This window comes from Rhinatrema bivittatum, chromosome 1 (genome assembly GCF_901001135.1).
Source record: "Rhinatrema bivittatum chromosome 1, aRhiBiv1.1, whole genome shotgun sequence".
NCBI classification, from domain to species: Eukaryota; Metazoa; Chordata; class Amphibia; order Gymnophiona; family Rhinatrematidae; genus Rhinatrema; species Rhinatrema bivittatum.
Genome location: NC_042615.1, coordinates 831,908,492 through 831,933,619, shown reverse-complemented (window position 1 = coordinate 831,933,619; position 25,128 = coordinate 831,908,492). Strand labels below are relative to the sequence as shown.

The 25,128-nt window shown below is 49.1% G+C and overlaps 2 protein-coding genes across 4 annotated transcripts in view; one reads left to right on the top strand and one right to left on the bottom strand.

Moving 5' to 3' along the window:
* The window catches only part of GBA2 (glucosylceramidase beta 2), a 123,941-nt gene extending 122,194 nt beyond the window's left edge, over positions 1-1,747 (bottom strand). The window contains exon 1 of the mRNA XM_029583204.1: positions 1,349-1,747. Within this exon, the coding sequence (XP_029439064.1) occupies positions 1,349-1,533 (185 nt within the window). The 5' untranslated portion in view covers positions 1,534-1,747. The remainder of the gene's footprint in view (positions 1-1,348) is intronic.
* Positions 1,748-2,015: 268 nt separating this feature from the next.
* Positions 2,016-25,128, top strand: part of RGP1 (RGP1 homolog, RAB6A GEF complex partner 1) — a 70,124-nt gene continuing 47,011 nt past the window's right edge. The window contains exon 1 of one of the 3 annotated variants that reach the window (XM_029583181.1): positions 2,016-2,159. Coding sequence is in view for 2 of the 3 variants with exons in the window: in XM_029583189.1 (XP_029439049.1) it covers positions 10,305-10,332 (28 nt within the window). In the remaining variant the exon portion in view is untranslated. Of the gene's footprint in view, positions 2,160-10,133; positions 10,333-25,128 lie in introns of those variants that run through there. The other 2 variants (XM_029583189.1, XM_029583176.1) reach the window with 2 other exon arrangements.

Here is a 25,128-nt window from a genome sequence, read left to right as displayed (position 1 = left end):
TGGAAGCGCTAGCTTTACCCCTTATTCAGTAAAAGGTAATAGCGCCCGCAATATGCAAATGCATGTTGATGGCCCTATTAGGTATTCCTGCGCGATACAGAAAATAAAACGTGCAGCCAAGCCGCACATTTTACTTTCAGAAATTTGGGCAGGCGCTAATTTCTTCGGGCACCGGGAAAGTGCACAGAAAAGCAGTAAAAACAATATTAAGTCGGAGGTCCTGAAAGTTAAAAAAAGTAAAAAAAAATTGAAACGGGCCCATGGCTCGCAAACCGGATGCTCAATTTTGCCGGCGTCCGGTTTCCGAACCTGTGGCTGTCAGTGGGCTTGAGAACTGAGGCTGCCAAGATTGAGTGTTGGCTGTCAAACCCGCTGACAGCTGCTGCTCCTGTCAAAAAAGAAGCACTAGGGACGCACTAGTGTCCCTAGTGCCTCCTTTTACCGCGGGCCCTAATTTTAATAAATTAAAATACTGTATCGTGTGCGATTTTACTGTATCGGCCCAAAGGATAGAAACAGGATGGAGGCGGAGCAGAGGGAGGCTACTGAAATGGTCAGTGGTCTTCTTTCTAAAGCACACAGGGAGAGGCTTGAAGATCTAAACACGTACACCCTGGAGAAAAGGTGAGATAGGGGAGATATCTCAAAGGTTTCCATGCGCAGGACATGAGCCTCTTTCAATGGAAAGGAGGCTCTGGAATGAAGAGTCATGGGATGAGGATGAAAGAAGGGAGATTCAGATGCACACAAGTATTTCTTTACAGAGATGCATGCATGGAAGGGCCTCCCAGTGGAGGCGAGGTAGATATGTATCTGGATTGCAGAGAGCACGGGATAAGCGTGTGGATGGGCAGATTAGACAGAAAATAACCATACAGCCTGCTGTCATGTGTCCCTATTTAAGACATCTCTGTAGGTAAGAGCTTCCTAGGGGAAAAGAGACGGTCAAACAAGGTTTCAGACTCAGACACACTGATAATAACGACTCCCTGCACCCTTCCCCGTGCTCCTGCCTGTGCCATCTACAGCTCAGCGCACCTGTGCCCCCCTCCCCCCAGCAGCTGACTCTGCGGCTCAGGTCCCATCCCGGACCGGGGCCCCTGGGCCCCTGCACCCCTCCCTGCACAGCTTCCCCATGCTCCTGCCTGTGCCCCCCTCCCCCCAGCAGCTGACTCTGCGGCTCAGGTCCCATCCCCCCTCCGGACCGGGGCCCTTGCACCTCCCCTTATAACTTGGGCTCCGTCTGCAGCCGCCGCCCCTCCGGTGCAGCCGCTGGCTGAGAGGGCCCGGACCAGCTCGCGCACGGGAGCGGAGGAGAGGGGGGAGAGGCGTCCCGGCAGGTACTCACCGCAGCCCCATCTGGCAGAAGCTGAGGAGGGTGCTGAGGGAGACGTTGGAGGCCCCGAAGGGCTTGCGCTTCTCCTCGAACTCGTGCGCCAGGCAGATCCTCCAGCCGAAGTCCGGCAGCCCGCGCCCGCCGCCGCTGCCCTGGTACTCGGCCATCAGGCCCGGCTGCTGTCCCTGCTCCGCCATGAGCGCTGCCGCGGAAGGAGGGGCCGGGCGGGCGGTTATAAGGAGCTGCGGAGGAACGAACGGTATGAGGAGGCGGAGGCAGCGGGCGGCGACACTGAGTCACCCCCTGCCCTGCGGCGGGGCTGCCCCCGGGCCCCCATCGGCCGCCTCTGCCCCGCGGCGCACCGGGAAGACGAGGGGGGGGGAGGGTCGCCGAGGGCCGGACCGTGCCGCCCCCGCGCCCTTTCCCATTGGTCCCTGCGGACGCCGCTGGCAGCCAATGAGGGAGGGGCGACTCGCTGCCTGGCCCCGCCCTACGCCCTACGCCCCCTTTCCCATTGGTCTCTGTGGCCGCCGCTCGCAGCCCATGAGGGAGGAGCGACCCGCTGCGTAGCCTCGCCCTACGCCCCCGCGCCCTTTCCCATTGGGCTCTGCGGCCGCGGCTTGCAGCCAATGAGGGAAGGGCGACCCGCTGCGTAGCCCCGTCCTACGCCCCCTTTCCCATTGGTCTCTGTGGCCGCCGCTCGCAGCCAATGAGGGAGGGGCGTGGCCGCGGGGAAGCCTGGGAGAATGGAGAGCGGCCGGCAGGGGCCTCTACTTCCGGGACGAGCTCGAGCACAAGCGGGAGCGCGGCCGCCGCTGCCGCCGTGAGTAACGAGGAGGGGGGTCGCCGCCGCCGCCGCTTACCTGTGCTCGGCCGGCGCTGGTGGTGCTGCTCCGTCTGCAAAAGCAGAATATTAAAGTCAGCCAGGATCTCCTTCCCTGCTCGCTGCAGACCTCGGGCCTCCGGAGGTTTCCTTTCCCCTCTCGGGCGGCGAGTGGGGGAGAGGAAGGGTAGGGGAGACCTGCGTGTAATGCTGGAGCCCCCCCAGTGGCTGGGCCCGCTCCCAAGGCCCTGGCTGATCCCATCCTGTTACTCCCCCCCCCCCCTCCCCGGGACTAGCAAAGGCCTTCTCTCGTTACCTGGCTCATGACCTGCCATGGACTTTTCCTCCAGGAGCTTCTCGGCACCCCGTCTATCGTGTCCCCTCTTAGCTGTCTCTAGTCCAAGAACCATAACCGGTCTAACCTTGGTTAGGGAGCCCATCCATTCCCTTTGCCAATTTTGTTGCTTCCTGTCAGGCCGGTGCAGATGCGACTGGATGCGCATTTTTGACGCGCTAGCTTTACCCCTTATTCATGGGCCGATACAGTAAAAGTCACGGGAGAGCGGGCGAATGCCCAGGCCACTCTCCTGTGCGCACGATTCTGTATTCAAATGAGGGCCTACGGCAAAAAGAGGCGCTAGGGACACTAGCGCATGCCTAGCACCTCTTTTTGGACAGGAGCGGCGGCTGTCAGCGGGTTTGACAGCTGACGCTCAATTTTGCCGGCTTGACTGCACATTTTGCTTTCTGAATCGCGTGGGAATATCTAATAGCGCCCGCAACATGCTTTTGCATGTTGCGGGCGCTATTAGGTGGGTGGGGGGGTTGGATGGGTGTTTTTGACGTGCAATTACCCCTTACTGAATAAGGGGTAAAGCTAACATGTCGAAAATGTGCGTCCAATCGCGGGTTACTGTATCGGCCTCTATGAGAGCCAGAGAAGAGCCGTGAGTCCTTATGAGCAAGGCTGCTAGTGGGGCAGGAGACTTTACACAAACAAAACATTCCCCCTGGGAGTTATGACAGTATGGCACATTAGGTGTTCTGTTGATGTTACTTTTGTGATGGTCATTGGGAGGTTTTGTATTGTGCTAAAAGAAACCCAAAAAGTGATTTCATTGATGGCTTATGCAACCCATGATATACTTCTTAGCCGATTATTATTATACAGCGTAAAACTGATCATTCCTTGTTTTTTACGACTAAAAATACTTCTGTGTTCAGTGTGAAAGACCTGTCCTGGAAAAATAATTAAATCCATCCTGCCTGAATACTGTGAGGAGATGTATTGGTAGGAAGTTATTTTGAAGTATCCAATTCTGCCTAGAGATGAACAGTTTAATAGGGGCCTTATGTGCTCTCTCAGAGAGGTTGTACCTTCTCACTTATTTCAAGGGGATCCCTTGTCACCTTTTCTCCCAATATCTTCAGCTACATCCTCCCGACCCCTGGGGTACCTGTACCTGAGCACAATTTTCCATGTTCTGTTAACCAGCTGAAGGGTGGGAATATTTTTGTGTGGAGACCTACAGGGTAACTAACCAGGGACTTCTAGGATGAAGTCAGCCTTTTCCCTAGTACCACAAGAGATTTCCGTCACAGTGAAAGCTGGGACGCTCACAACAGTCAGTTCATTTCTTATCTGGGGTTTGTATTGGTGTGAATTTCTATGACTTTAAGCAATTCTATGAGAAGGAAGGGTGGTGCTGTAAAACTTCAATATGCTTTGGCTGCTCACTCTGAAGATTTTTCACTTCTCGTCCCAAAAGAGCCCTAATCCTCAGCTGTGGCTTGAAAGGCACCAATACTAGCAAGGGTAAATCTCTGCATGAATGTCACAGCTAGTAGGTACTCTTGCAGTCTTGGCCCCCAGACTCTACTTTACTTCTAACCTATTTCAAGAACTTAGAAATTTCCAAACATATTTGGAACTCTTCCCCAATCTTCTGGAAGACCTGACTTCACTCTCACCCCAGAGCAAGCTCTGTAAATATTAGACTAAATAGGGCAAGGTTACCCTTTATCACCTGTATGGCATCTGCTACTCTCTGGGCAAGCTCCTCAACTAAGCCCCCATCCCACCCTACACACTAGATAAGGTCTTTGGCCTTCAGTATGCATCCCACATCAAGCCTGCCACTCCCTCTAGCAGCAGCTAGCATGCACCACCAGCACCTTTTGGGCAGCTGGCAGAACACTGCTTGCCTGTCTGCTGACATGCTATCTGTCCTTACCTGCTTGCTGACAACCTGTCGTCTCTAGCTACTGTTGATTTGTATCATTCATACAACTGTCTCTCTGAAGGGACTGTTTCTGTCAGCTCTTCACTTTTTCTGCTCTCCCCCCTCCAGTCAGTTTCTGGTACCCAGTGATCTGTTTCTACTTGTCATCTATCATGTCAGTCTGATTGTAGCTGTCACTCAGAGTCAGTGCCTGTCATCCAGTCACGAGGTCTGCTTGGCACCCAGCACTAAGTCTTGTCATTGATTTCTATGCTAGTTCTCTCACCTTTTCTGGACTTCACAGCAATTTGCCCACTGATGACTATCGTTAGTACTGCCTGTCTACAGCTGTGTAGATTTGTCTTACAGTTTGTGTCCATTCTCAACTGTGAAGCATCTCTCTGTCACAACACAGAACTCTTCCACTCTCTCCTTGCCTTGTTTAGTGTCTGAACCAGGAGTTAAGAATCTCTGTGTGTCCCTGGCTCCAGTCCTGCACTCTGTCCCTCTCACACCTCAAAGAAGTTCACTTTCTGCCTTTGCATCTCTCATTATCTATTTCATCTCAAGCACTGAAAACATTGCCTCTCTGACTGGATGTGTTTGTCACTGCTCTTGCACTTCAGAGGCTGTCTCTTCCTGATTTTCTGTATTAGATACTGAACTGATTCTCTTTCTCTCTGCAGCATCTGTATATTTCCCTACCTTGCCTTAGGTCCTGTTTTTCTCCTGCAGAAGCATTCAGTCTGTATGGGGCTCTCTCTCTTGTAGAGGATGCCAGTCTTTGTCCATACTATAGTTACAGAAAATTAACCCTTGCTATAGTTACACAATGTTAGGTTCCATATTAGGTGCTACAACCCAAGAAAGAGATCTAGGCGTCATAGTGGATAACACATTGAAATCATTGGTTCAGTGTGCTGCGGCAGTCAAAAAAGCAAACAGAATGTTGGGAATTATTAGAAAGGGAATGGTGAATAAAATGGAAAATGTCATAATGCCTCTGTATTGCTCCATGGTGAGACTGCACCTTGAATACTGTGTACAATTCTGGTCGCCGCATCTCAAAAAAGATATAATTGCGATGGAGAAGGTACAGAGAAGGGCGACCAAAATGATAAGGGGGATGGAACAGCTCCCCTATGAGGAAAGGCTGAAGAGGTTAGGACTTTTCAGCTTGAAGAGACGGCTGAGGGGGGATATGATAGAGGTGTTTAAGATCATGAGAGGTCTAGAACGGGTAGATGTGAATCGGTTATTTACTCTTTCGGATAGTAGAAAGACTAGGGGGCACTCCATGAAGTTAGCATGGGGCACATTTAAAACTAATCGGAGAAAGTTATTTTTTACTCAACGCACAATTAAACTCTGGAATTTGTTGCCAGAGAATGTGGTTAGTGCAGTTAGTATAGCTGTGTTTAAAAAAGGATTGGATAAGTTCTTGGAGGAGAAGTCCATTACCTGCTATTAAGTTCACTTAGAGAATAGCCACTGCCATTAGCAATGGTTACATGGAATAGACTTAGTTTTTGGGTTCTTGCCAGGTTCTTATGGCCTGGATTGGCCACTGTTGGAAACAGGATGCTGGGCTTGATGGACCCTTGGTCTGACCCAGTATGGCATTTTCTTATGTTCTTACCTCAACACCTTTCCAAGGTGAGTAACTGAGCTGAACTATTCAACTTTTTTACTTAGGTATACACTGCTCCTAGCTTATTTCTAGCTTCTGGCTACTTTGGGGGGGGGGGGGGGGGGGGTTGTGGTTTTGGTTTTTTTTTAATACAAACACTCAGTTCTTTAAAAGTCTGCAGAACACTCAGTTCTGCAGACTTTTAAAAATAAACACACTACCTACTGCTTATTAGCTACCTTATTGACTGACTATTTAAAAATACAAACAGTCTAACTTGTTTATTCACTGCCTTTCTGACTATTAAAGACACAAACACACTAAATAATGTTCCCAAATAGTTAACTTTGCCCGAATACTTTTAAAAAAGACAATGTCCCAAGCAAAAACTTACTGATTCCTTTCAGCCACCAGCAAGGTGATCCCCTCAGTGTTCCCAGTGCTCGGCGGCTAATGGAAGGAGCTCAGCCCCCACTGTGCACCCTGTGGAAAAGGTCTCCCAGGATGACCCTCCCCCGCTGTCATCACTGCGTGGACTCTGAGACCGGAGGAATCGAGAGACATGGACACTGACTCTACCAATGACGAGACAGGACCGGGGTGGGAGGGGGGATTTTCACTGGAATTTGTGCTGCTCATGCATGAAGCATTTCTGGCTCAGAAGCTCGCAAAGCCCAGGATGGGAGCATGGGAGTTCCCAAGTGTCCCCTTCTGCAAACTGTCGTCCGTCCCGGGCAACTTTGGCTTGGGAGGATCTGGCGGGTGTGGTCAACCAGCAGGTGAACGACTCCACTCCGCCCCCGAGGGACACCACTGCAGATCAGGGCGAGGTCCCTCCAGACGTAGATACAGGTGATGATGATCAGGATCCAGTAGAACCTAGTGCGGAGGGGGACGACCTTCTTAGTCCGGCTGTTTTAAGAGGGAGAAATTGTGCCCTCTTATTCCCCAGGTGCTTGAAGAATTGAGGGTGAAACCCTCGCTGGAAGATTCAGACAGCGAGGGAGTGAACCCAGTCCTGGACGGTCTCCGAGGGTCCACCTAGTGCTTTTCCCATCCCGGAGAAGATTCAAAAGCTCATCAGCTGGGAGTGGGAATTCCCGGAGGTGGGGCTTAAGGTCGGCCAGGAGATGCAAAAACTCTACCCGCTAATGGAGGAACATTTAGAATGCCTCACGGTACCTAAGGTGGATGCGGCTGTATCAGCGGTGACCAAGAAGACGCCCATTACAGTGGCAGGAGCAGCTGCTCTCAGAGATGTACAGGACCGCAAGCTGGAGCTGCATCTGAAGTGGGTGTTCGATGTCTCCTCTTTAGGTCTTCGGGCAGCAGTGTATGCCAGCATGATGCAAAGAGCGTGTTTATTTTGGATTCAAAAACCGCAGGGGCCTTTGTCAGCTTTTCAGGTGGCTCGTCTTGAGGCGGTGGTAACATATGTGGTGATTGCCTTATATGACTTGGTGCATTCAGTGGCCCGGACTATGGTCTCCTCGGTGGTGGCTCGGTGGCTCTGCAATTGGGCAGCGGATGCTTCCTCCAAGTCGCAACTGTGCAGTCTGCCTTTTCGAGGGAAGTTGCTGTTTGGAGAGGATTTGGATCAGCTGATGAAATCTCTGGGGGATTCCAAGGGCAATAAACTGCCGGAAGATAGAAAGCCCTACAGGAAATCTGTCGGACCTCGATCCTGTTTTCGAGATTTCTGAAAAAGGTCAGGTACGAGTGGCCAGACCTCTTCCCGTAAAAGGTTACGCCTTAGAATTTTCTCGGCCTCTCATGCCGGCCTTTATGGAATCGTGATGCATTTCCCGCATCAAGCGGGCTGTGATAGACACTCTGCAAAGATTGCTGGCCCTGAAGGCGATTGTCCCGTGCCGTAAGGGGAAGGGGATGGTACTCCATTTATTTCGTGGTTCCCAAAAAGGACGGCACTTTCCGACCCATCCTGGACATACAGAAGGTGAATCACTGCTTGAAGGTGCCCCATTTTCGAATGGAAACAGTCATTGCAGTGGTTTGAAAGGGAGAGTTCCTCGCCTCCTTGGATCTATCCTGATTCGCAGCGCTCACCAGATATTCCTATGATTCAAGATCCTGGGTCAGCATTTTCAGTTCCAGGTGCTGCCGTACGGATTGGTGACTGCTCTGCACATCTTTACCATGGTGATGATTGTGGTGGCGGCGACCCTCCGGAAGGAAGGGGATAATGGTTCATCCTTACCTCGACGATTGCTTGATTCGAGCCAAGTCGGAAGAGGAATGTGAGCGGACGGTTCTTCGTGTGATCCATTGTCTCCAGTCCCTAGGCTGGGTAATCAACGAAGCGAAAAGTCATCTGACTCAGTCACAGTGTCTAGAGTATTTGGGAGCTTGTTTTGACACCCTCCAGGACAGGGTATTTCTCACGAATGACAGGATGTACAAATTCATGGCTTCGACGTTGGAATTGGTGCCTTGGGCCTTCGCTCACCTGAGACCATTACAGAAAGATCTACTGTCGCGGTGGGACCCAGTGTCGGAGCAATACAAGTTGCCCCTGCCTTTGTCGCAACGAATCAGGTCCAGCCTGCAGTGGTGGCTGTTGGAAGACAACTTACAGAAGGGGATGCCCCTCGAAATCTCGGATTGGGTGATTGTGACAACAGATACGAGCCTTCAAGGCTGGGGAGCAGTGTGCCTCGGTCATGTGGCGCAGGGAATTTGGTCCTTACCCGAACGGTCGTGGTCTATCAATCGCCTAGAGACAAGGGTAGTCTGCAAAGCATTGGCATTCCAGTCCCTGGTGCAGGGGAGAATGGTTTGAGTGTTCTCAGACGCCACCACGGTGGCATATCTCAATCACCAGGGAGGAATCAGGATTCCGGCCGTGGCACAGGAAGCACACCACCTCTCCGCTTGGGCCGAGCTTTATTTGGAAGGCATCACAGCCTCTCACGTGGAAGGCGTGGACAACGTGCAGGTGGACTTCTCAGTCGTCAACAGCTGGATCCCGGGGAGTGGGAACTATCCCGGGAGGGTTGGAATCACATTTGTGCCCGATGGGGAGTTCCCCAACTGGACCTCATGGCAACCCGTGTCAACGCCAAGACGGACTGGTTCTTCAGCCGAAAGAAGGAAATCGGGGCGGTAGGAGTAGACTGCCTAGTCTGAAAGTGGCCAACCAGAATCCTTTTGTATGCCTTTCCTCCATGGCCCTTGATCGGGCGCGTTCTCCGGCACATAGAGGACCATTCCGGTTCGGTAATTCTGGTGGTACTGGAGTGGCCGTGGTTTGCGGACCTGGTACGGTTGGCGACAGGCGGCCTGCTGCGACAAGGGCCCATTTTTTCGGATCAGGAGGATCACTTCTCTCTCGCAGCCTGGTGTTTGAGAGGCGGCGGTTACGGATGATAGGTTATTCGGAACAGGTGTTAGGTCAATTTCAATGCACTTTTTGTAAACTTTGTTGCACTGAAATCCTGCTCCTTAAGCCACTCAAGCTTCCTTAAATGTTTTGAGGGACCTGCCTATAAGTGGTTTTCCTTGTGTCTCTGACAAGTTACAGCAAGTTATCATTTGGTAAATCATTCTCTAGCTGGCACTGGATCTCTTCTGGAGTGCCTCTTGGTTGCACACTTTCAGCAGTATTGTTTAATGTTTATCTTCCTCTGCCTATCTGGGAATTTAATTATAAACTGAATGCTGACCATCTGCAGTTTTTTCAACCCAAACAATCATTTACTGAGCATCTGTTTTCCTGCCATTAGATCTTGATAAAAGTGAACTTTTAGATGTAAACAGACTTTCACTGATTGTTTCCAGAGTTTTACGATTAGGCTTGCATTAGACTGAGAGCTATCTATGGAACCTGCCTTAGCTCTCTGGTCAAAGCGTCCTTTGCACAGACTGAAGCCATCCTCGACCCGCCCATGCTTCCGGAACGGCTCTTCAGGCTCCTGTCCTTAGTGGAATAGATTATTGTAATTCTCCACTAATAACTCATTGAAAGCTCTCCAATAAACACACAGTTCAGCAGCCGGAATGCGCATGTAACTCCCTGCACTGGCAGATAAAACCATATCTTAATCTCTCTCCCTGGGCAGTTTTATGTTCCTCCTCCTGGCCTGCGTTCTGCGAATGGATGCTTGCTGCAGATCCCTTCTTTTGAACAGTTCACCTCTCAGAAGCACGTGATCAGGCAATGGAGCAAACTCCCTGATCTCATCAGGTCCCTAACATGCATGTCTACTTTTTAAAAGGCAGTACAAATCCTTTTGTTTTTAAGACTAGCATTTCTAGATCGCCCTGGACTATTTCATGTTTAAGTTTTGTGTTTTATTTCTAGGTGAGTGTTGTTTCATGTGTTTGTTATATTTGTTTTAATTTTCTGATCGTATTTTTGTTCGCCATTAACCTATGGATATGCGTGAAATATAATTATTTTAAATAAAGCATGGGATAATCACAGAGGCTCTCTGAGGGCATGATAGCATTGTAAAGCTGAATGAGGTGGTGTGAATGAGCAGGCTGGATAGACCGTGGTGTCTCTTGCTGCTGTCCTGTCTCTGTCTTCTGGGATGGGGGATTATGTGTGATGCTTTGTTTTGATTAGCGTATAATTACAAATACTAGGATTAAGGGACACTCCCTGAAAATTTATGACACTGTTTTTCAGTCTGCACATAATTCAGCTATAAATTTATGACTGTGTTTTTCGGTCTGCGCATAATTCAGCTATGGAATGTGGTTAAGGCTTGCAGAGTAACGAAGTTTAAAAAAAGGTTTGTACGAGTTTCGGGAGGACAGGTCCATAAACTTTGGTTTCTTCATTGGGGAAAGCAGTATGAAACTGATTTTTATATTGGGATGGGCCAGGGCCATTGCTCTTTCTGTTTTATTCTGTAATAATAATCGGGTCCAGGTCGGAGAGGGTGAATGGGTCCCCAGGAGCTTACCCCGCTGCCTCCTGACCCTAAACATCAGCGCAGGACACTTTGTTCAAGATAGGTGGGAACCTGCAGTGCGGGTAAGGCCGAGCCTGGTAGGGTGGAGTTGGAGCACCGGATCGTAGAGGTACTCACAGGCGCGTGGTGCGAACGTCTTCCTGGCAATAGAGATGGTGGGACCGAAGGTCCGTGGTACAGGATACACAGACTGATAGGCCCTCGAGTAGCGAGTACCTGATAGTCCAGGAGATCCTGAAATGAAAAATAGAAAAAGACCCCCGAGGAGCGGTTGGCTAGTTAGAAGAAACCCCAAAGGGTGGTTGGAAGCGAGAAGCACCTGAGGAGCGGTGTAAGGAGCTTTGTAAGGAGTGAGATCCCCGGAGGGTAGCGAGGCTTCTAAGTGTGCAGCTTAGAGCGGTCAGAATAGCTAAACCGAAGTCCTTGCTAACTCAATGATGGTAGCGAAGTGGAGGCTTTAAATACCCGGAGGTATTGACGTCATGTGGTGGGGGATGCTTCCAAGGTTCCCGCCATGACGTGTATTTGAGCGTAGGCAACATGCAGCGCCGTAGGAGGCCACTGGAAGGAGCATGGCAGACTGGGATGCCCATGCTGAGCTGGAGATGCCGAGACACTCGGCACCGGAGGTAGCCATCTTGCCCAAGGAGGAGGAAAAGGGAAGGAAAAAGGTAAGGCAGAGCGGTTGCAGCCATCTCTAAAAAATCCATCTCTAAAAAATCACACATCCTCAATGACCTCCTAAACGATACTAAACCAGACATCTGTGCTATCACAGAAACCTGGTTAAAAACTACAGATACAGTACTTCTAAATCAGCTACCTACCCAGGCTTATGACCTACTCTCTATTCCCAGGATCAAAAAAAGAGGAGGAGGGCTGCTCCTAGCTGCCAAAAAAGGATTAGGCCTGACCCTACAAGCCACAATTACAACAGCCAACCTCGAATTTGCCCTCTTCAAATCAAAATACCTTCTAATCGGATTGATTTATGCTCCCCCAGGATTTCTCGAGGCAGACCCATCCCCCATCATTGAACTAGCCGCCAAACATCTTAATGCAGGAAAACCAGCGATCCTCATGGGAGACTTCAACCTGCACGTGGACGTCCTACCTCGCTCCACCAACTGCGAAACCCTACTCTCCTCCCTCGGCCACATATGGGGTTCAGGCAAATTGTCAACGAACCCACCCACAAGGCAGGTCACACGTTAGACCTCATTTTCTTAAATGAAGGAATATCGTCCGTTAACAATCCATCATGCCTACAGGTCCCTTGGACGGACCACCGAATCATCTCCACGGCTCTAGAGATCATGGAACACCCTCCCAAACTACACATGCAACCTCAGTCACCATCAGAAAACCCTGTACTGGAGAAATCCTCAGCTCTCATTTATCCAAAGAACTAGCTCAACTAAACCTCTCAGACGTCAACACTGCCACTACCTCATGGATCAACATCACCAATAGGGTGGCTGATCAAGTATGCCCCATGACCACGAAATTGCTCCATCCTGAAAAGGACAACAGGAAACCCTGGTTCACGCCGGAGTTGAAGTTGCTCAAACAAGAGCTAAGATGTAAGGAACACAGGTGGCGAAAAAACCCATCCACTATTACCCTCTTGGCTTATAAATCTTGCCTAAACTCTTACAGAAACATCATCAATATAACCAAGAAAGAATTCTTCTCAAAAAAGATCCACCACTTTATCTTCGACTCTAGAGCTCTGTTTTCCTATGTGTCAGCCCTCACTAAACCAACTACCCCTCTTATACCAGACACACAAGCATCCAACAAAGCCAACGAACTGGCGGTCTACTTTGAGAAAAAAATAGACACCCTCCTCGCTCCTCTCAAGGTGCCCTCTCCTCAACCGAACTACCCTCCCACTACCAGCACACAACACTCTCACCCAACCCACATGCAATATAAAGCAATTACAGCTTCGATGGCTTCCCTTGAGCAGACGTCCGCCTTAGAAATTGAAAACATCCTTAGGAAGATGAAGCCCTCATCCCACCCACTTGACCACATCCCATCCAATCTACTGTTCTCCATTCCTAACATCATTGCTAAACCAATAGCAGACATCATAAACTGCTCGCTCTCCCAAGGTCAAGTCCCTGACCAACTCAAGCTTGCTATTCTCAAGCCTCTCCTTAAAAAACCTAACCTTCCACCCACTGACCCAGCTAACTTCAGACCAATTGCCAACCTCCCAATGATTGCAAAAATCATGGAGAAGGTAGTAAACAGACAACTATCCGAATTCCTAGAAGAGAATGTCATTCTAACCTCCAATCAATTCGGATTTCGAAAGTCACTGAACACTGAATCTCTACTAGCCTCGCTTTCTGATAACATCCTCATCAACCTGGAAAATGGTCAACCTTTCCTTCTCGTCTTACTGGACCTCTCCTCAGCATTCGACACTGTGAACCATACCTGCCTCATTCAGCGTCTAGCAGATATTGGTATAACAGGTTCAGCGCTCAACTGGTTCAAATCTTTCCTTGAAAACAGACAATACAAGGTCAGGATTAACAACAAAGAATCACTCCCTATCAGATCAAAGCTGGGGGTACCTCAAGGATCATCCCTTTCACCAACACTATTCAATATTTATCTCCTTCCACTCTGCCATCTACTATCTAACCTCAAGCTAACACACTTCCTATACGCGGATGACATTCAGATCCTCATCCCGATAATGGAATCCCTCCACAAAACGTGGTCTTACTGGAACAGCTGCCTTTCGGAAATCAAAAACATGCTAACAAGCCTCAACCTCGTGCTAAATACTAGCAAAACTGAAATCCTCATAATAGCTCCAGACAAGTGCTCTCTATTCAACCCAACTAGTTCCACCCAACTCTCCTTCACATCAATCGACCACACACCACAAGTAAGAGATCTTGGTGTACTTCTGGACAACCAACTCAACTTCACCAAGTTCATAAACAATACTACCAAAGACTGCTTCTTCAAATTGCAAGTCTTAAAAAAATTAAAACCTCTTCTACACTTCCAAGACTTCCGCTTGGTACAACAATCTATCATCCTCCCTAAACTGGACTATTGCAACTCACTCCTCCTGGGATGCCAGCCAACACCATCAAACCACTTCAGATGGTCCAGAACGCGACAGCCAGAATTCTCACTAACACCAAAAAATGGGATCACATCACCCCTATCCTCCAAAATCTTCACTGGCTGCCCATAAAATTTAGGATACAATTTAAATCCCTCATGATGATTCACAAGGCTCTTCACAACATCTCCCCCCTCAACCTATCCTTCCAACTACAGCAACACGTCTCCAATAGACCGATCAGAAGTGCATACCAGAACATGCTTCACACCCAGCCAACAAAAACCTCATTGAGGAAACGAGCTCTGTCCACTGCAGGTCCCCATCTTTGGAACCTGCTCCCACCGGACCTCCGCCAAGAACCATGCCTTCCGACATTCAAAAAGAAGCTAAAGACTTGGCTATTCACTCAAGCTTTCCCTGAGAGCTAAAATCTGGTGAAGCGACAGACGATATACCTACCTCTGTACATATGTTCCTGATTTATGGTTCCTGATTTATGGTTCACAGTTACATTTAATTGAGTTTATGAAAGTTCTCTTTTAATAGTTTTCCTGTATACTTGTGTTAATGTATTCTGCCTTGAGGCGACTGTTTTAATGTATTTCCGCCCTGGAGGCGACTGTTCAGTTCCTTGTAAACCGGTGCGATATGTATTCTTTACAGGAACATCGGTATATAAAAATTAAAAATAAATAAATAAATAAATAAATCAGTGACCGGATGAAACAGGTAGCTCTAGTAGCATCCAGTTTGATCCTGGCAGCCTTGGTGTGCAGTTCTATTCTGGCTATTGGACAACTTCCCTCTTTTTATCTCAGAACTCAGGTCTCCTGAGGCAGGGTTTGATGTTATTCAGTCTTGTGGATTAACCTTTGAGAGGTCTTCTTTAAACAAGAGAGGATATTCTTGAGAATTAGTGGATACTTTGTTGCCTTCTCGAAAGTTCTGCATCCCTGGCAGATCAAATCCTTGGCACATTTTTGACGATTGGTACACTGCTGAGCAGGTTTTTTCCCAGAGGTAATTTGATAGCTTCCATTTAGCAGTTTTTTCATAAGGAGATTAGATAAAGGTCTAGTTTTCAATTTCTTGAAAGTTCAAATAGTGGCAATTGGGTATGTTTTCAGAGTATTCATTCAGAGTACATCTTTAGTCTGTCATCCGGCGTTTTCTTGGTCTCTGTGAGGAGTAAAATATGTAGACCGCCAATAAAAGAATTGGTCTTGTCTTGGAATTTGAATGTGGTGATATCCTTTCTGGCAGGTACTTCTTTTGAGCCCTTTAAAGAAGATTATTTTGGCTGACTTCCTAGTGGCAGCCTACTCAGTCGTCTTGGAATTTTGAAGGAGATGGTACAGATTCGAACAAATTTGGCATTCCTTTTCAAGCTGATTTTCTTTTTCATCTTTGGGTACTGCCTCTTCCTACCTTTCGTAGGGAGTTGTGTGGGGAAGTGCATTTGCTACTCCATTCCTTGGATGTGTAGGGTATTCTATTGTGGAATTAAGGTCATCAACGGTTTTAGGGGATGTGATCATCTGTCTGTCCTCCATGCAGGGTCATTTACATAGAAACATAGAAATGACGGCAGAAAAACACCAAACGGCCCATTTGGTCTGCCCAGTAAGCTCCCACACTTATATTCCCATACTTATCTGTTTCTCCAACCACCAAGTTCAGGGCCCTTGTTGGTAACTGTTTGATTCAAATTTCCTGCCCTCCCCTGCCATTGATGCAGAGAGTAATGTTGGAGATGCATCAAAGGTGAGCATAAGGCTCAATGGTTAAGGGTAGTAACCGTTGCATCAAGCAAGTTACCCCAATGCTTGTTTACCCAGACAGCACAGATCAATGCCTTGTTGGATGTTGTCTGAATGTAAATCCTCTTTTTCTACATTTATCCCTGTGTTGAAGAAGAGAGCAACGCTGTACATGCATTCCAAGTGATGTATCAGGCTTAATTGGTTTAGGGTAGTAACTGCATTTAATAAGCAAGCTACCTCCATGCTTATTTGTTTACCTAGACTGTGACGTTCGGTCCTTGTTGGTTGTTGTCTGAATGCAAATCCTCTTTTCCACATTTTCCCTTGTCGTTGAAGCAGAGAGCAATGTTGGAGTTGCATTAACCGAGCAAAGGCTTATTGAGTAAGGGTAGTAATCACCAGTTCCCTGTACGTACCAGGATCAGTCCAGACTGCTGGGTTATGCCTCCCCTCCAGCAGATGGAGTCAGAGAGAAAACTGAAAGCACCTCCCAGATATACTGGTGTGCCACCTGCTATCCTTCAGTATTTCCTCTGACTCCAGCAGATTGAGAGACATAACCTGCGGTCCTGTCTATCCTGACAAAAAATCTTTCAGGTGTCATTTACTAATTATTACTTGTTAGTTATACTGTCTAGATCAATTAGTTGGTTCTCTAACTAGTTTAAAAAAAAAAAAAAAAAAAAAAGTTTTAGTTTATTTCGTTTATTCTCCCTTTTTCTGGTTCAGCGCAGCGTGTTATTCACTGCAGCATAGAGGCAGGCTGTGAGAGCATTGCTCTCATTCTTTTTCCCGGTGTTGTGTCCCTTTTGGTCCGGGGGAAAGACTACCGGTGGTCCGGTCACCCTCCCCCATCTATCTCTGCTTTATGCCAGGTATTTTAACCTGAAGAGGGCCTTGTTTATTTGTAAAAAAAAAAAAAAAAAAAAAAAGTTAATTAAATTTAGAATTAAAGATTAAGGACCCGTAAGCCCTGTTGGAAACAGGCTGCAGTCCGTTGTAGCCCTAGCCTGCCGCGCTGACCGGGGACTCCGGAGGGGGTGAGGTTTCTTCACCCAGCGAATTTGCCAGTCGCAGCGACAGCTTTTTTGGCGCGAATTTACTGCTCCCAGACCCAGCTACTTACTTTTGGGCGCCCTTTTCTGCAGCTTCAGGATGCCCCGATCTTCGGCCTGCACGGCCTGTGGCAAGGCGGGGGCGCGACTCTCCAGGGAGGGTCTCTGCTCCCACTGCATTCCCGGGGGCGAGGGACCCTCCCGGGGGCCGAGCGCAGCCCGCAGCACGGCTTCTCGTCCTTCCTCGGAGCGATTAGGCAGGCTGGCAGCCGCGCGGTCCTTAGCCCCGCCTCCCACTGTTAGGGAGCCGGCGGCCATTTTGAACACGCGGCAGCCTGCTGATTCGGCATCGGAGGAGGAGGATTTTTCTTTTAACTCTCCTCCTGCCCTAAGCCCGTGCCGTGAGTCGGATTTGGAGGCTCCTCGAGCCCTTCCCCCTCGGGACCAGCCCGCGGGGGGGCTCCAACAAAAGGAAAGTGCCTTTTTCTTCCAAATTTGTCTTGTTAATGCATCAGGCGTTTTTAGACGCGGAGGCAGGCTGGGAGCCGGAGGAACCCCCTCCCCCTACGGTCCCCAGAGTTTCCCCTGAGCAAGGACGGTCTGGGTCTCAGGACAAAGTGGGGGGTTCGGATGCTGCTAGAATTTATTCCCTAGGGGGAAAGGGAGGTCCGGGAGCTCCGGATTTTACCCAGGGGTCTCCGGATGGCACATGGTCTCCGGATGGCACAGGGACAGAGGTCTCTGACGCTCAGGGAGCGCTCAAAGGCGATGACCCCCAGATTCTGCGCCTCTTTGGCAAAGATGAACTTAACTTTTTAATCCTTCATGTTTTGAAGGAGTTAGAAATCCCAGCGCAGCAGCAGGACGCTAACACTTCCACAGGGGACATAGCTATGGCAGGTCTAAGGGCCCCCCCGCTGACTTTTCCTTTACATGCCAAGGTCTTACAGATCGTGTCCAAAGAATGGGAGGTGCCGGAGGCATCCCTGCGCGTAAGCAGGGCAATGAATAAGTTGTATCCCCTGCCAGCGGATTCTTTGGATATTTTTAAGGTCCCTTCCGTGGATTCGGCAGTGACTGCTGTGGTTAAGCATGCTACCATTCCTGTCACGGGAGGAGTAGCCTTGAAGGATCTCCAAGACCGAAAGTTAGAGGTTCTGTTAAAGCGCATTTTTGAGATAGCAGCCTTAGGGGTCCGAGCAGCGGCATGTAGCAGTATGGTTCAGCGCGCTACTCTCCGCTGGGTTCAACAATTGCTTGCCACATGGGGAGCTTCCACCAGCCGAGGCTGAGCAGGCCAACTGTGTGGAAGCAGCGGTTGTTTACACGGCGGATGCCTTGTATGATTTGTTGAGAACCTCGGCCCGCAGCATGTCATCGGCGGTTGCTGCTCGGCGTTTGCTGTGGCTTAGGCGTTGGTCGGCGGATGCCTCGTCAAAATCACGCCTCGCCTCTTTTCCCTTCAAGGGAAAATTATTGTTTGGTGAGGAGCTGGATCAGCTCCTCAAAGACTTGGGGGACAACAAGGTGTACAAGTTACCGGAGGACAAGCCCCGTTCCTTTCATTCTTTTGGAAATGTACGGTCCCGATTTCGGGGCCAACGCTGGTTTCGCATGGGAAGGGGGGCCCCTTTCCCGCAGAAACAGCAGGTCCCCAGGTCTCAGCCTTGGTCTCCTTCCTTTCGAGGCAGACGTCCACAGCGTCGGGGATCCTCGCAGAACTTACCCGCCGGAAAGCCTTCGCAATGAAGGCGCGCAGGCCCATTCCTCCCTTCCCCGCATCGGAGGTCGGTTGTCCCTGTTTTGGGAGGAATGGGTCAAGGTCACATCGGATCAGTGGGTCCTCGACGTCGTTCGCTATGGCTACGAGTTGGAGTTTGCTCGTCCCCTCCGGGATCTTTTTATGGTCTCCCCCTGCGGGTCTCAGGAAAAGAGGCAGATTATCGCCCACACGGTACACAGGTTACGGGCTCTGGGAGCAATATTGCCTGTTCCTCCGGAGGAGACCAGAACAGGCAGGTATTCCATTTACTTCGTGGTCCCAAAGAAGGAAGGTACGTTTCGCCCAATTTTGGATTTGAAAAGAGTGAACGTGGCCTTGCGCGTTCCCCGATTTCGTATGGAGACGCTCAGATCTGTTATTGCGGCCGTCCACAAGGGAGAATTTTTGGCTTCTTTGGATCTAGCCGAGGCGTATCTTCATATCGGGATCAGGGAACGTCACCAGAGGTACCTAAGATTCACAGTATTGGGGGAGCACTTCCAGTTTTTGCGCCCTTCCGTTTGGGCTAGCAACAGCCCCGAGGGTATTCACCAGGGTTCTCATAGTAATCGCAGCTTATCTGCGATGCCACGGAATTCTGGTGCATCCCTATTTGGACGATTAGCTAATCCGGGCGAAGTCGCAGGAGGCGTGCAAGCGGGCAGTCCAGTCGGTGGTGCAGCAACTTCAATCGCTAGGTTGGGTGGTCCACTTTGCGAAGAGCCAGTTGGTCCCGAGTCAACAGTTGGAATTTTTGGGGGCGCGTTTCGATACCTTGGAAGGCAAGGTATTCCTCACTCAGCGGAGACTAGAGAACCTGATGTTTCAGGTGCAGGCCTTACTAGATCTCCCGTTCCCACGGCCTGGAATTATTTACAAGTCATTGGTCATATGGTGTCTACTGTGGAGATGGTGCCGTGGGCATTTGCTCATATACGTCCTTTACAGCGCGCTCTCCTCTCCCGTTGGGGCCAGAAATCAGGAGATTACGGCACCCAATTGCCGCTGCTGGAGCCGGCTCGTTCCAGCTTAGCTTGGTGGTTAATCCCAGACAATTTATTGCCAGGGCGGTACGTCTCGCCTTGCGCCAACTTCTCCCGTTGGTACAAGGGCGGGCAGTGCGAGTTCTGTCAGACAACGCATCCACAGTAGCGTATATAAATCGCCAAGGCGGCACGAGAAGTCGGCCGGTAGCGGACGAAGCGTCGTTGTTAATGTCCTGGGCGGAACGTCATCTCTCCCGCATAGCGGCCACCCACAGAGCAGGCGTCGACAACCTACAAGCAGATTCTCTAAGTCGTCAATACTTGGATCCCGGAGGGTGGGAGCTCTCGGCCGAGGCAATGAGTCTCATCACCTGGCGATGGGGAATGCCGCGTCTGGACCTGATGGCGACTCGGCAAAATGCACAGGCAGCGCGTTTCTTCAGGCGAGAACACGGTTCGGAGGGGGTAGATGCCCTGGTGCTTCCATGGCCTCGTCACATCCTCCTCTATGTGTTTCCCCCGTGGCCTCTAATAGGCAAAGGGTTAAGACGCATAGAATCCCATCGCGGGCCAGTGATTCTTTTGGCCCCGGAGTGGCCAAGAAGACCGTGGTTCGCGGATCTAGTCAACCTGGCGCGGGACGGACCCTTAAGGTTGGGTCATCTTCAGGGCCTGCTTCGCCAGGGACCCGTATTTTTCGAGCGGGCGGACCGCTTCTGTCTGGCGGCTGGCTTATAAAAGGAAGCAGTTGAGGAGGAAAGGATATTCAGAGCCTGTCATTTCCACCCTCCTGCGGGCGAGAAGGCCCTCCACCACGCTAGCCTACGCCAGAGTGTGGAAAGTGTTTGACGCCTGGTGCGCGGCAGCTAAAGTTCCGCCGCGCCGGGCCTCGGTAGGGAATATCCTTACGTTCCTGCAGGCGGGCTTGAAAAAGGGTTTGGCGTACAGTTCTCTGAGGGTTCAGGTAGCGGCCCTGGGGTGTTTGAGGGGTAAGGTAGACGGATTCTCTCTCGCGGTAGCTCGATTTTTGTGTGGCGTTCGGAACTTGCGTCCCCCATTTAGACCCCCTTGTCCTTCTTGGAATTTGAATTTGGTGCTCAAAGGTCTCAACTCGGCCCCTCTCACGCTCAAGACCGTGTTCCTAGTGGCCATTGCGTCAGCCCGTCGGATGTCGGAGCTTCAGGCACTTTCTTGTAGGGAACCGTTCTTGCGTATTTCGGATGCCGGCGTGTCTCTGCGTACAGTTCCTTCGTTCTTGCCGAAGGTGGTATCGGCTTTTCATGTTCATCAGACGGTGGAATTGCCTTCCTTCTCGGCGTCGGACCTAAAGTCTTCGCACGGTTCCGATTTGAAGCGTCTAGAGGTGCGGCGAGTGATCATGCGATATTTGGAGGTCACTAATGCATTCAGACGGTCGGATCCTTTGTTTGTCCTATGGCAGGGGCCCAAGAAGGGCCTACAGGCATCAAAAGCAACTATTGCTCGTTGGTTGAAAAGTTCGATCGCATCCACGTACATTGGCTGTGGTAAGTCTGTTCCTGAGGGGCTTGAGGCACACTCACTGCGTTCTCAAGCAACTTCCTGGGCAGAAAGTCGTTGAGTTTCTAGCCAGGAGATTTGCAGAGCAGCCACGTGGAAGTCGTTGCATACCTTCGCTCGTCATTATCGGATTGATGTTAGGGGAGCATCAGCTGATTCTTTTGGCAGCAGTGTCATTCGAGCGGGACTCTCTGGGTCCCACCCCAATTATGGCGGCTTGGGTACATCCCAGCAGTCTGGACTGATCCTGGTACGTACAGGGAAAGGAAAATTATGTTTCTTACCTGATAATTTTCGTTCCTGTAGTACCAAAGATCAGTCCAGACGCCCGCCCGATGTTGAGTGTCAGGAGAGTCCGCTCCAATAACCAGTTTCTATACATAGCTTTTCGATATTTCAACAAGGTAGGTACCTATCCCTTGTTCTTTGCTTTTCGAGGGTGGTGCCTTTTTGAAGTTACGTTGATGTTTGCCAGGTTTTTGGCAGGGGAGAGTTTTACTACTTGATCTAGACAGTTGCCATGTTTTTCATTAGTGGCTAAGTTGGCGGAGGATTTGGTTTTGCCTATCTTCTGCTTTGTTATACTTTATACTGAAGGATAGCAGGTGGCACACCAGTATATCTGGGAGGTGCTTTCAGTTTTCTCTCTGACTCCATCTGCTGGAGGGGAGGCATAACCCAGCAGTCTGGACTGATCCTTGGTACTACAGGAACGAAAATTATCAGGTAAGAAACATAATTTTCCTGTAGTAGCCACCATTCCAGCAAGCCACCCCCATGGCTCTTCTCTTCATTCCCATCCTCTAGCCTTTATGGATCCACAGTGTTTATCCCATGCACCTTTGCAATCCTTCACAGTTTTAGTCTTCACCACTTCCTCCCTCCGGAAGGGCGTTCCAGGCATCCACCACCCTCTCTGTGAAGAAATACGCCCTGACATTGGTTCTGAGTCTTCCTCCCTGGAGTTTCAAATCGTGACCCCTAGTTCTACTGATTTTTTTCCAAAGGAAAAGGTTTTTTGTTGACCATGGATCATTAAAACCTTTCAAGTATCTGAAAGTCTGTATAATATCGCCCCTGCTCCTCCTTTCCTCCAGGGTATACATATTTAGGTTCTTCAGTCTTTCCTCATAAGTCATTTTATGAAGACCATCCACCTTTTTGGTCGCCCTTCTCTGGACCGCCTCGATCCTGTCTCTGTCCCTTTGGAGATACTGTCTCCAGAACTGTACTCCAGGTGAGGCCTCACCAAGGCCCTGTACAAGGGGATCATCACCTCCTTTCTCTTACTAGATATTCCTCTTTATGCAGCCCACATTTTTCTGGCTTTAGCTATCGCCTTGGTCACATTGTTTCTCTGACTTTAGATCGTTAGACACTATCACCCCAAGGTCTCTCTCCTGCTCCATGCACATCAGCCCTTCACCCCCCATCAAATACAGTTCTTTCAGATTTCCACATCCCATATGCATGACTCTGCACTTCTTGGCATTGAATCTCAGCTGTCATATCTTCAACCACTCTTCCAGCTTCCTAAAATCCCATCTCATTCTCTCCACTCCTTCTGGCGTGTCCACTCTTTTTTGCATATCTTAGTATCATCCGCAAAAAGACAAACCTTACCTTCTATCCCTCTGCAATGTCGCTCACAAAGATATTGAATAGGACCGGTCCCAACACCGATCCTTGCAGCACTCTGCTTAACACCGCTCTCTTTTCAGAGTAAGTTCCATTTATCATCATACATTGTCTTCTGTCCATCAACCATTTTGCAATCCAGGCCACCACCTCGGCACTCACTCCTAAGCTTCTCATTTTATTCACAAGCCTCCTGTGCGGCACTGTATCAAAAGCTTTGCTGATATCCAAGTAGATGACATCGAGTGCTCTTCCTTGATCCAATTCCTTGGTTACCCACTCAAAAAAGTCAATCAGATTTGTCTGACAGGACCTTCCCCTGGTGAATCCATGCTGCCTCTGGTTCAGCAATTCTTCTGATTGTAGATGGTTCACTATCTTTTCCTTCAGCAGCGATTCCATTACTTTTCCCACCACCGAGGTGAGGCTAACCAGCCTGTAGTTTCCAGGCTTCTCTCTGTTCCCACTCTTGTGAAGCAGGACCACCATCGCTCTTCTCCAATCACTCGGCACGACTCCCGTTTCTAGGGATCTGTTGAACAGGTCACACAGCGGACCCGCCAGCACATCTCTGAGCTCCCTCAGTATCCTGGGATGAAGTTGATCCTTTTCATCTTTCAATTTCACTATACCACTTTGAACTTTTCTCCTTTCTCTGATGTATCTGAAAAATGTTTTGTCACTTTGCTTTACCTCTTTGGCAATCCTCTCTTCTGCTTGACTTTTTGCTGTCTTGATTACTTTCTTTGTCTCCCGCTGTTCTACCAGATATTCTTCTTTGTGCTCCTCCCTTTGGGATCCTTTATATTTCTTGAACGCTGTTCTTTTAGCCTTTATTTTGTCAGCCACCTCCTTTGAGAACCAGATTGGTTTCATTTTTCTCTTGCTTTTCTCTACTTTTCTAACATATAGATTAGTTGCCTTGGTACCGTAATTGCTCCTTTTAGTTTGGTCCATTGTTCCACATCTCTCTTGTTCTCCCAGCCTTCTTCTTCATGCAGGTATTTTCTGATTTCATCAAAGTCCGTGTTTTTGAACTGCAAAACTTGGGTCTTCGTGCTTCTTCACATATCCTATTTGTGATATGAAACCATACCGTATGATGATCACTGGTGCTGAGGTGGGCACCCATCTGAACGTTAAGAGATATTATCTCCATTAGTGAGCACTAAATTGAGTGTAACTCCCTCGTGGGTTCCATTACCATTTGTTTGAACAGAGCCCCTTGCAGGGCATCCACTATCTCTCTCTGCTGTTAGATTCTGCAGAAGGGATTCTCCAGTCTATATCTGGCAGTTTAAAATTTCCAACAATCACCACTTTCCCTTCTTTCCCATCTTTTGGATGTCTTCAACCAGATCTCTGTCAAGTTCTTCCATTTGATTTGGAGGCCTGTAAACCACTCCAATAAAAATGGATGCCCCATCATTTTTTTTTTAGGTCGGCCCATAAAGCTTCTTCATTGCCCCATCTTCCTTGCAGCTCAGATGCTTGGATATTGTTTCTGACATGAAGAGCCACTCCTCCCCCTTTCCTGTCCTCTCTGTCCTTCCTTAACAAGTTATAGCCCAGTATTGCCGTATCCCAATCATGAGATTCCATGAACCACATCTCCGTGATAGCAACAACGTCCAAGTCCGCCTCCACCATTAGGACTTGCAGATCTGGGATTTTATCTCCCAAACTATGAGCATTTGTGCACATAGCTTTCCAGCTTTTCTCGTTCAGGTTACTGCTTTTAAAAGGGACATGATTATAAAAGCTTCATTGGTGTGCTGATTTAAAGAAGTATTAAGTATAGCTTATGTAGTTAAAAATTCTAAACTCCCAAACAGGTCGCAAGCAGTTTCTTGGGTCCAGTTTTGGTTGACTTCACCACTGAAGTGTTACAAAGCAGTGACCTGGTCTTCCTTGCATTATTTTGCAATACTTTATCGGGTCGATGTTTGAACCAGGGAGGAAGCATCCATTGGTTCAGAGGTCTTGAGAGCGGGTTTGGCAGTGTCCAGGCCATTCGAAGTATAGTTTGGGTATAATCCCATGCATTTGGATTGGTCTGGCTGAATGAAGAGAGAGGAGAAATTAGCTATTACCTGATAACTTCCTTTCCTTGAGTCCAGCCAGATCAGTCTAGGACCCTCCCTTAACTGACAAACATGGTATTTTATGGTTATTTCTTTACAGAAAGTGTGTACATAATTATAATCAAACCTTCGGTGGAGAAGGTAAGGGGATATTAATCTATTTGGTTTATCCTAATTGTGTTCATTTGATATTCTCCCTTGGAAATCCCCTGGTTTGGTGGAGGGGGAGCTGGTTTTTAGTATGTGATGC